We start from the raw sequence: 12,399 nt of genomic DNA on the forward strand, positions 1-12,399 counted from the left end.
GAGGATGAGACTTCAAAAGTTAGATGATTTTTTTAAGAGATGCTGGTAATGCTGCAACCCATAAATTGTAGTTATACACATTATGTGGTATACATTTGGTGATAAAAACTTCAGACTAACATTATAAAGTATCAGGAGGATTTGAACAAAAAATAGAACTGATTTTAATGAAACACTTATTTACTAACAAGTACTTTACTGCCTAGTTTCATGTGTTAGAAATTTAAAAAAACTCAAAAATTAAAACATTCACTTTTAGGAGCAGTAGTCAGAATTACATATTTTTTTTCCAAATGAGGATGGTTATTTATAGAAAGATACTATAATTTTTACTCAACAAATCATGTTTGTAACCGTGGATGGATTGCAACTTAGGAGTCAAAATAAAAACATCAAATATTTGTAACAGGGCTTATTGATACTATAATGGTTTGGTTATATTTTAGAAATAATTCCAACTTTTGCATTTCAGGGCAAGGATGTATTAAGTAAACCTGTACGAGTCACACAGTTTTATTATATGGATGCTTTTATATTACTATCCTCTGGCTCTGAATTTCACCTACTAAAATATCATATTGACACAGATAAAGATGAGATCAAAAGGTAGGTGAAATATTCTTTTTGTATTTAAAATATTTGTATTAATCTGTACATTCTTGTAGGATTAAAGAAAATTATATTTCCCAGAAGCATAATATTTGCAAATCTACATTTTTTATATCACAAAATTGAATAGAATTATTCTCAAATTCTAATAAAACTAACACTTGGTAAAACTGGATAATAGAAGAATATTTTTCATATTTATAATACACATTATTTTAAACCTTCCTTCCTTTGTTGAAATATTCGTCACAACAACACAATGGAGATTGGTTGTACAAATATTATCTTCATTTAGCAGATGAGAAAACTGGTGAATAGTAGCCTTTGTAATTATATTAATCAGAGTCAGCTCACTTAAGTCCCAAAGTCCATTGATCTGCTATGGTTTTGACACTGACTAGGGTCTTCTAACAAGTGTTACAGTTGGATTGTCAACCTGTTGATCCTTAGTTTCATTATCTGCCAGTAATACTTCAATCCCAGAATACTGTTTCCACCAGCTTTGTCTTGAAGGAAGGCAGTATGAAATTGTTAAAAACCAAACCAAACTAAGTGCTGGCTTGATAGTTAAATTTGCCACTTAAATACTGTTTGAGTTTCCACAAGTCATTTAGCTTCTCTAAAGCCCAGTTCCATAACTATAAAATGGGATTAGTAAAGTTAGTGTAGGCTATAAAGAGTTTTACAAACCATAATGCATTATACAAGCATGAACAATTATTTTTCTCATTTGTGATGACCTCTTTTTATAGTCCTTAAGCTTTCCCACTTTTTTTTCTTCTCCTCATTGTAGTTCACTTGGGAATCTTCATTTGTTGTGTTCTTAGCCCAAGATAACTCCTCAGTTCTTCCCCAAACCTACATCAGATATAGGCAGCTTATTCTCCCTGTTAGTAGGCACTTGTAATTTATGTATGCATCACTTATTTTTTTTTTAAAAGCCAGTTTACAGCTTCCTGTACAATTTTGTAAGTATCTAAGATTCAGTTTTATATGGAAACATGAATTACTTCTAATCCTGGGGACTGGTGGTGGGTAGGAAAGCAATCCTTATGCATAGTTATTCAATTCTAAATAAATTGAGGAGGGAATTTTCTGTGCCAATGAAGGGTGAATTCCATTCATCTTAGATACACATAATATATACATGTATATAGTTTTCAGAATTTTATCCTTCTCTCCCTTCATTCAACTATTTTCTTTGTGCTATAAATAGGAACTCTATTTTAATTGATATTGCTTTAATTAACCAATATGATAAATCTTAAAACTTGCTTCTGTATTTCATGTAGTATTAGCAGAATAATACATGTGTAACTATTGGGATTTAGGTTTAATGGAAAGATATCAACAGTACAAGTTAACTGGAAACATTATTGTCTTTTGCAGATATAAACAAAAGAACAAAGCCAAACTTGTTAAGAAGTTCTCCATGACATCAGCTGTAGAGATTACCAGTCTTTCAGCCATAAATGATTTCTATTCCTGTATCCTTTCATTATTTATATTTGTGCTTCTATGAAAATTAAGCCTTTTAGGCTTTTTCCTATTAGTGATAAAGACTTAGGTTTTTTTTTTTTTGGCTTCTAGGTTGTAATTGGGTAGGACTAATTTTTAAATCCATTCCACTGACTCCAAAGACTCTACCCAATATTGATCAATGATCATTTTTCATAGCAGTAATGGATTAGTTTCATGACTACCATGGTTGAAAAAGAAAGCCATATGAGAAGTGTTGTAAAATATACTCTTGAAGACACACATGACTGCAAAAGGAAGGAAGCCAACTACATAGAAAGTGGCAGGGATAGAAGATGGGCAGATGCATTTTTGCACTGGTACCCACCAAATACTAAATGGACCAGAGGAAGGCTTGGGGTGTATCAAGAGGATCCTTTATGGATGAGTGAATGAAATAAATAAAATTTATGGAAGCATATAAATAAGAATCCCTAATGAATCCCACCATCTCCAATTTGGACTGGACTCAGAGTCTGTTAAATTCGCTATGTACTTGATTGAGAATTCCTTTATGGGGGCAGCTAGATGGTGCAGTAAATAAAATGCTGGCCCCTGAAGTCAGGAAAACCTGAGTTCAAACCAGCCTTAGACACATAACACTTACCAGCTGTGTGACTCTGGGCAAGTCACTTAACTCCAATTGCCTCATGGAAAAAAAAAAAGAAAGAATTCCATTACAATGGGAGGGAGAGAGGGAAGAACAAGGGAAGGAAGCAAACATTTATTATAGTTAAATAGTATTAAGCATCTGCTATGTGCCAAGCATTGTGCTAAATGCCTTAGAAAGATTATCCCATTTGATCCTCACAACAACCCCGCGAGGTAGGCATTATTTTATCCTTATTTTACAATTGAAGAAACTGAGGCAGAAGCTAAATGACTTGCCCAGGGTTACATAGCTACTAGATTTCTGAGACCAGAATTGAACTCAGATCTTCCAGATTTTAGTCCCAGTGCATTACCCCCAACCCCTCCAACTGCCGCGTATACCTGCAAGTGTTCATTCTGCCTTTGTTTAAAGACTTCTGGTGAGGGGAAGTACGTACACACCAGTGTAGTGCAATCCCACTTTTGGAAAATTTTAATTGTTAAGAAACTTTTCTTTACATTAAGTGTAGGTCTTCCTTAAAGTAGCTTCTACTAATTTCTCCTAGTTAAGCAGAACAAATCTGAATCATCTTCTAAGTGACAACCTTTCAAATACTTGATCTATTATGTCTTCATTAGTCTCTTTTCTGTTCTAAACATCTTCAGTGTAAGATGATGGGATCATAGGGGATGATAGAGGTTACCCATTCCAATTCCCTCATTTTGTAAATGAGAAAATTCCTTCCCTGGCTCCTCTTATGTCATGATATAAGTAAGGCCTTTTTCTGACCTGGCTATTCTTTGAATATTTTCCAGCATTTCACTGTTATCCCTAAAGTGTGATGCCCAAAACTCAATTTAGTATTCCAGATATGGTCTGACTAGGATAGAATACAGCACTGACATATAAGCTTTTTGTTCCCGGAAGTGGTATTTTGCTTAACATAACCCAATGTTTATAATCCTTTTTTTTTGTCAGCTATATCACACTATTAACTCATATTGAATTATTATTAGTTATTAATATTAGTCCTTTAATCCACCTGATCTTTCTCTGATGACCAGCTATATAGCCATACTAACCACTTCTTGTACTTTTGAAGGTGAATTCTTAAACCCAAGTGAATGACCTTATGGTTATCTTTTATAAATGACTTCTTAGTAGATTTGGCCCAGTGATTTAACTCGATATTTACATTTTTGTATCATTATTCTGTCATTCAGTGTGACAAGCCTGACTTATATACCTTTATCTAAGTCATTTATAAAAATATTAAACATCTCAGGACCAAGCATAGATCTCTGGGACATTCCACTAGATATCTTCTAAATTTATAGCCACTTGCTCTGCAGACTTTTAATTTACATATAACACCTCTTTTTCTGGGTAGCCACCTCTGAACTGACATTCATAGGTTACACTAACCAAGGGAACAATTGCCCCAAGTTCAAGGAACTCTGGTTCTCATCTAAAAACTATAATTTATGAGCCTCCACTGGTGATTTATTTTGTTGACATGCTTAGATCAAAAGAAAGCATTTAATGAAATGGTGTTATAGGAAAAGTAGCTATAAGATATCTTTCCCTTAGCCCCCCAAGCCTGGGGTACACTATTCTTGCCACAAATATATGTATATATGTATACACACATACATATGTATATATAGATACACATATATACATATATATACATACACACACACACACACACACATATATATATGCATACATAGAATATGTTGTACTAGTAAAGTGATATATACATAGTGAATGAACGTGACTAAGGCAGTTTACTCCTTTGGCACTATAGGGCCCAGAGGTCATCTCATGGTGGCGTGTTGCTGCTACCATTTTGTGAAGGGTTTCTGCTTGGGCTGTTGCTTCACCAGATTCCTGAAACTTACACTTCTTTTCTTTTCTCCATAACTTACTGCATCTCCTCACATATATTTTGAGGACCTGCTTTCTGCTGGGTGCAGCATTGCCTGCTATACAGGATGTTAACTGCAAGTTGCCATTGCCCCTGAGGGTAGAGGATAGGGAACTCTTGTTTCCCCTACATGTGGCATTCTGTAAGAGGCACAAGGGAAAAGGCATTGTATAATTTATGCTCAAGATCTGGATTCTTCCTTCATAGCTGTCTCACTTTTGATCACCAGGGATTATTCCCTTTCAGCTAACAAAAATGAATCTCTGTTTTCTGAAGAACTTTTTAGCTTGCTTTTTAAAGGCCACCAGGTATGGCAGATCATTCAGCAAACCAACAGTGAGCTTCCCTGTATAGTCAATCTGTCAACTTTTGCAGGGGTAATGCTCCTAGAAGATGATGAAAAGTAAAAAAAAAAATGCAAATGTTGATGCATTTCCTATGGGAAATAGGAAGTTAGGTTCCCATAACCACCAAAAGCTAATTTTTTCGCCAGAGATTGCTTGAAAATGTACTTTTCTGCATATAATTCATTATAACAAAACATTAATTCTGATAATATGCACTTTTCCTAACACAGTAACACCAAATTTGTGGCTGCAGACATTCCAGCACAAAGTCTATCTAACACCTTTATTTTCTCGCTAAGCTACATTGTTGACTTTGAAAGCTTGGCTTAGGGCCCAAAGGACTTGCACTAGGTTTTGGGGGGCATAATTGCAATATAAAACTTAAGTCTTAAAGGCAAACAATGAAAATATGCAACAGATGCACAGGGAGCTCTTTACAACAGTAGGCTAAACAAGACCAGTGAAGCACCTAGGAGGATACCAGTTGCTCCACAAACTTGTATGCATTTTTTCTGTACTTCACCTAGCCGTGAAAGTTCATGGTTGTCAATGCAACAGTGATAATGAGGTTACTAATAAAATCATATGAATGCTAAAAGTCATGAAAGTTAAATAAATGTTAAAGATTTACTGTAGTTCCACTGAGCTGATAGAGGAAGTTTTTCCTACCTCCTAACAGAACAATGAAGTATATACATAGTTCTATATACTTCTTTTATAAACTGTGAACAGATTGCTTCTCCTTTCCCATCTTTTGCTATCTGTAAATAGCTCACTTAAGATGTAAGCTACTTAAGGTCTTGTATGCTTTTCAAAGTGTGAGTGCAGTTATTGTAAGCCTACCTAGGACAAAACATTAACTTCTCATTATTTTTGCTACTGATGCCTTAACATTTGATTAAAGGTCTTTGGGAGAAGGGAGATATGGGCCTCAATTTATTAGTCTATCTTTTTATTAATCTTCCCCACTACACTTGAAATCTTAGTTATCCTTTCAATGAAGCTTTTGAAATCTGCTCTCCTCAAATTTAAGCAGCATCTAAGACTGTGCATAGTTTGACTCTCTCCATCACAAAATCTAAAATGGAGTGGTAACTTATAGCCAGGTTCCTCCTTTTTACTTTAGAAAAAAAAAGTCTTTTCAGGCAGCATAATTTACTAATGTGGTATGTACCAGGCTATGTACCAGACATTGTGTTAGATGTTGGTGTTATATATATTTATATATGTATATCTAGAGAGAGAGAGGGAGAGAGAGAAGATGTCAACAAAAAAAATCACACCTTCACAAAATTCATATGAAAACTAGGTTTATTACAAGAGGAATGAACATACATGTGGAAATCAAAGCCAGAGCAAAGAGTTCACCGTCCTTACAGAAATTTGCATTTTTATAATAACAGGGCAAAGGTAGGAGGGGATACCAGGAGGTAGTGTGGCATGGGAAGGGGAAAGGTACAGCAATGGTGGGAAAAAAGACAAGACCACTCCTCAAGGGGAGGAACAAGGTGATGGCAAAAGCTGCATTCTTTTCCCTTGGGAACTGCTAGACTGTGAAGATAGGAAAGTTGGCTTATCTGCAAAGGACCCCAGCTGCACAAGCATTATCCCAGCCTGGCACAAACCAGCCCACACCTATCTTGCCTCCTTAGGATACACAGGGATTCCAGCTTGGGGTGTGACAACAAATCGTGTCAGCTGGCGGGGGTGGGGAGAGGGCGCTTTGTCCTTGGCACATTCACAGCCTCCTGCATACTCTAGGTCCAGTGCTTCTGGAAAATATGGTGACTGAAGAAGACAGGTTAAGTTGGATTCAGGGCAACAAGGGAGGCAGAGACAGAGGCAAACACAGAGGGGAAAGGAGGGAAGGAGAGAGGAGAAGACAGGTGAGGAGAAGATAAATATGTATATATATATGTACATACATACATACATATATATGTATATATATGTATGTGTATGTGTGTATATATATATCTATCTATATATCTATCTATCTATATATATATATATCTCGTGTATTTTATTATAGGGACAATCTGTTCAGAATCAGCAAGAGAATAGCAGTTTTCCTTCCTTGTTCCTCTTCCCTTTTGAAAGATAATGTCATTAACACAAACTAGGGTTTATTATTTTTCTTGTCATTTCAACCTTTAAAACATCTCTTGGATATGCCTCCTTCTGTCCTCTGATACTGCTACCACCTTAGTGTAGGCATTCATTACCTCCTGCTAGGACTACTGCAATAGCCTGCTGATTTTTCTCTGTGTCTCAAGGCCCTCTTCAGTCTATCCTTAATTCAGCTTTCAAACAGATCTTTCTGAAGCACAGATCTGATGATGTTATTTCTTCCCCCCCCCGCAGTGTTTGTCTTTTACTTACAGAATCAAATATGAAATCCTCAGTTTGGTGTTCAAAACCTTTCACAACCTGATCCCTTCCTATCTTTCCAGTTACTCCTCTCTACATCCTCCAATTGTTTTATATTGTAACTTAGGGGAGAACCTTTGGTGGCCAGAAGAAAAGAGATAACCAGACTTGTTAAATCACTAATCTCAGTTTACACAAATATCTATATATTTGTTTTTATAACCAGTAACAAATAATTATCTTGTTTTATTTCAAATTCACTCATGATTCATTTTTTATTTTGATATAATTTCAAAAAATCTTTATTAAAATGATGATCCACTTTAGTATTCATCTTTGTTTCCAAAAAGAGTTATTTTAAAAATTAGGAACTATTCAGTTTCTATTGATAAGATTTTTTTTTTGGCTAGGCAATGGGGTTAAGTGACTTGCCCAGGGTCACACAGCTAGTAAGTGTTATGTGGCTGAGGCCAGATTTGAACTTAGGTACTCCTGAATTCAGGGCTGGTGCTCTATCCACTGAGCCACCTAGGTGCCCCTCTATTGATAAGATCTTGAGAAACTCCCCTACCTCAAGAACTAGCATCTTATAAATTGATCTTAACTCAGAGTATTGTAGATATTGTTCTCACAACTGGGAGTAACAAAGCTTTGGAAGTTTTCGATCTCAATGTAGATTGCAGTGCAGCAGTGATCCCAGATATCCATTCAAGATCAGCCCATCAGATCTGCCAAAATAAAGTAAGTACTTTTTCAGAAGTTTAGTTTAATTTATGAAGTTGCAGAACTATGTATCTAAAAAAGTATTTCTCAAACACAAATTTATATCAGTTTACCTAATTATGACATATAATTAGTTTTGCATCCATATAATTATCTCATCAGCCAGGATACATTTTTCCATTATTTTTGTAAGACTAACATAATGTCCTTTATTAAAAGTTTTACCAAAATCTAGATAAATTATAACTGCAGCATTTTTCTGATTTATCAGTTCAATTACAGTCAGTTCATCTGAATCAAGTGGCTTGAATTCATCAAAAGTAGCTAACCACTCTTATTATCCCTTGCTTATTTTGAATATCAACTGTATTTGCAATATTCGATGTGTTCTTCCCAGTGCAAAGGTTATTGTCTTTGGCATAGAAAATAGAAACAAAGTAAGATTTGAGAAACTCTGCCTTCTTTCTGTTATCAGTCGTCATTTCCCGATCTACCCCAGCAGGAGTCCTGTCCCTCTTTGATCCTCATCTTTCCCTGATATAACTTTACGTTCCCTTTTATCCGTTTTTTTCTTGCTAGATTCAGAAAATTCTGAAAGTTAGCTCTCCTGATGAGCCTGCTCTTAGAGGATCATCCTATCTTTTGTATTTATTGTCAGATTCAGTCTTCTGTGCATATCTTTTTCAGATCTAAATGGTTGATGTGCATCCACATTAGTCTCTTAAGACAATTCTTTTTTCTTTTTTTTTTTTCTTACTCATGAGAATGCTTTCCCTTTTGGTCTTCAAATTTTCCTTTTTAAGTTTCCCATCCCCCTTTAAGCATACTTCTATAGAATTTTAAGCCATAGGCTCTTACTCATCCTTTCTTCAAACAACTTGTAATTTGCTCTGCCAAAGTCTGGAGCACAAAACACCTGCTCTTAAGACTTTTGAAGTCACATGGGGGAGACACATGCAAACAACTATGTACCTGTAAAATACATACAGTGTAATTACAAGGGACCAGCAGTGGGAAAGGCCTTCCACCCTGTGAAGGAGATGGTGAAGTTGTGATTCTCCTCATTTTACCCCTGAGTACTTACCCTCAACTGACTTACTTCCCCAGGGTCATTCAGCCAGAAGTATCAGATCTCACACTTGAACTCGTGTCTTCTGTATGGTCTGCGGGAAGTATTGCAGAGGTAGAACTGGTAACACTTAGCAAATGCAGAGTCAGAAGGGATATGTGAGACCATCTAATAATAGCTAGCCTTTACATAGTTCTTTAAAGTTTGTAAAGCATTGTGCACATCCTATCTCATTTCATCCTCATGACAACCCAGTGAAGTAAGTGCTGTTATTGTCTTCATTTTACAGATGAAGAAACTGAGGTGGAGAGAGATGAAGTGACTTACCCAGGGTAACAAAGGTAGTAATGTCAGAGGCAGGATTTGAATGTCAGTCTCCCTAACTTCAAGTCCAGCACTATTGCTCCTCAACTTTACTTAAGATGATCTGGGGGAGACACGACATTGGTTGATTTTTATGCTATTCATAAGATTCAGACTACAGGTCATTCTTGCTTATAGGCTTCTCCTGGCAGTGAGATAGCAGGGAATATAGCCATATCATGGGAGTAGGGGCCAGAAATAAGAATACAGATTTGGGCCCACTTGCTTATGACGGTATTCTAGGTTTTGTTTGTCAACTTTGTTGTTTTTTGATGAAGCTATAAGAGTTGTAGAGTAAGTGTTGCTACCTGTTGGTGATTCTGAATGTAGTAGATGTAAAACTGCTCTCCTCTGGTAGTAAGGGAGTAAGGTTAATGGAAGGGGAGGGAAAATAAAAGATTCAGTTGGCTTCAAATATTATAGGTTTCCATTTCATGAATTATTTATTAAAAGTGTTTTCTTTCCCTGGAGAATATCTATATTCTAGTTAAAAATATGTGACTGTAAATTGATGCCTCTTCTTATTCTAATTCTGCTGGTTTTCTGTATTCTGCTGAGTGTAGGGTGTTTCTCTATGCTCCTGCTTCAGCTAGAATCAGAGGAAACTGACTTCTTATGTGGCTCTGGTTTCCTCTAGAAAATACTTATGAAACTTCAGTCATCTAAGCCAGTGCGAAATATAACAGCTTCTAGAGGACCAACAGATCCTACCCTAGAATCATGTTCACTGTCTTATTTCTACTCTTCTTTGCTATATCCTCCATTGATTAACGAAGACTCTGTATTCCTGACTCTTGCTTGCCATAGACTCTGATTTGCTTGCTTTATCTTGATTGATTCCATGTCTTAAGGTTTGTCAATATGCTTCTGACTACCATATTTGAAGACTGCTTGATCTCTGTCCTTAGTCCCTGCTATTCAGACTCTTGGTTTATTATTTATGACTCATTTGATCATTCAGCAGACATTTACCAAGTGCCTATCATCTACAAGGTACTGTGTGGAAAACAAAGATGAATGTGGTAGTCATGGGGTCCTCAGCTCTTGCTCATCTCTTGTTATCTTGGCTCCCAGTCCTGCACCCCAGTGGTCCTTCAGTGTCTTGGCATGACTCTAAAGCAAGGATCAAAAACCTCTTTAACCTTGTAGATATGCATATGTATATGTATATGTATATGTATATGTATATGTATATATGTATGTGTATGCATATGTATGTGTGTGTATACATACACACACACACAGATATAAAGAAAGGAAAATGAAAGAGAGAAGATGAGGGAGAGAATGGGATAAGAGAAAAGTCATGGGAAAGATAAGGAAGAGAGTGAAAAAAAGGTACATTTGGTAGTGCAACTTAAAGTTACTTCAGATGTGGTGTGAGTGTCATAAACTACCTGTCTTTGAATAAAAGTAAATAAAAAGGAAGGCTTTTTTTCCCCCTGTATAATTTGGAAAAAGTTATTAGGGCTAAATACTTCAATATAACTTCAATGGCTCTATTGGAGGGGTGGGGAACCTGAGGCCTCAAGGCCACATGGGGCCCTCTAGGTCCTCAAGTGTTGCCCTTTCACTGAATCCAGAAGTTTGGATTATTAAGTGTTTTCTTTCCCTGGAGAATATTTATATTCTAGTTAAAAATATTTGACTGTGAATTGATGCCTCTTCTTATTCTAATTTGGAACTTAATGCAGAAGGCCACGCATGGCCTCGAGGCTGCAGGTTCCCCACCCCTGATCTATCAGCTTATTGATGTAGGTATTTTTTTCAACTCTTTATGTTGCAGACCAGTAATACCTTCTCATTCATTCTGACTTTTGTCCATGTTCTACTGCTAATCCTCCATGGAGGATTTACCTAACATTCTGGAGGGCTTCCTCTAAAGTCTTTTAACATTAACTGGGAATCAGTATAGTACCTGGGCCAGCCACCTGTTATCCCTCCCTCTTGCTCTAGTATCTTTTTCTGCCATACATTTCCTGGATTTTAACTTTTATACCATTTTTTGCATATAAGCCATCATTAGTATACATGCCCACCATACATCTGTCTACTGCCTTTTTGGGTTACTCACAATTTTTATTTTTCAGAGATTATGCTGATAAATGATTAAGAGCCATCTAACATCACCTGAAAAGTTCTCATGTTAAAAAGATGAATTTTTGTTTCATGAAGCAGTCTGAGATTATTGAAAGCATTGTACAATTTCTCCAAAACAATCCAGCTTGGTGTTTTGATTTAATTTTGGGTTCTGTTCATTGTCTGTACAAGTTATATGTACTGATGGACCAGCCCATATGGATATCCATCCAACTTCATGATCATAATGTAGACTTTATACTTCATAAATCCTCCTGGTTTTCTCATGTTGATTGTTATTCTGAAGTCTTTTTGTGTAGTTGTGGGACTCATTCATGAAGCTATATAGTACCCTAAGGTTTGTTGTAATCAGCACCTCATCATCTGTGGGAAATACCAATTCCATTTGGATTTTTCTCTGTATATCTCCATGACAGTGGCTAACATCTCAAATAAAGACTTTGTTTTTGTTGGATCTGTTAAAGAATTTAATATGATTTTGACTTGTGCATGCGAGGGAAACTTGTTGGAGATGTCTCCCATGAATATGTCAATTTAGGTTATATGCATTTGTCATTTATATTACATTTTACTCTGAATGTACTATGCAGTAAATTTACAATTTCCTAAATCAACTGCTTTAAAAAATAATCAACAAATAGTAAGCATAGTGCAGTTTTGTGTTTTCAGCACTTTTCAGTTAATTGTGTGACTATAAAGATGTGGTTAGTTGAAAAATATTGTTTGTGAAAGCTTACCTGTTCCCTTTCCATATTTTTAGGAAAGATACTCTGTATAT

The 12,399-nt window shown here is 36.0% G+C and overlaps 1 protein-coding gene across 1 annotated transcript in view; it reads left to right on the forward strand.

Annotated features, from left to right (window-relative positions):
• WDR27 (WD repeat domain 27) overlaps window positions 1-12,399 on the forward strand; it is a 223,416-nt gene that overhangs the window by 55,112 nt on the left and 155,905 nt on the right. The window contains exons 18-20 of the mRNA XM_078155033.1: window positions 473-606; window positions 1,999-2,096; window positions 7,986-8,107. Of these exons, the coding sequence (XP_078011159.1) occupies window positions 473-606; window positions 1,999-2,096; window positions 7,986-8,107 (354 nt within the window). The remainder of the gene's footprint in view (window positions 1-472; window positions 607-1,998; window positions 2,097-7,985; window positions 8,108-12,399) is intronic.

This window comes from Phascolarctos cinereus, unplaced genomic scaffold, assembly GCF_003287225.1.
Source record: "Phascolarctos cinereus isolate Bilbo 61053 unplaced genomic scaffold, phaCin_HiC Scaffold_5;HRSCAF=322, whole genome shotgun sequence".
Taxonomy (NCBI): Eukaryota; Metazoa; Chordata; class Mammalia; order Diprotodontia; family Phascolarctidae; genus Phascolarctos; species Phascolarctos cinereus.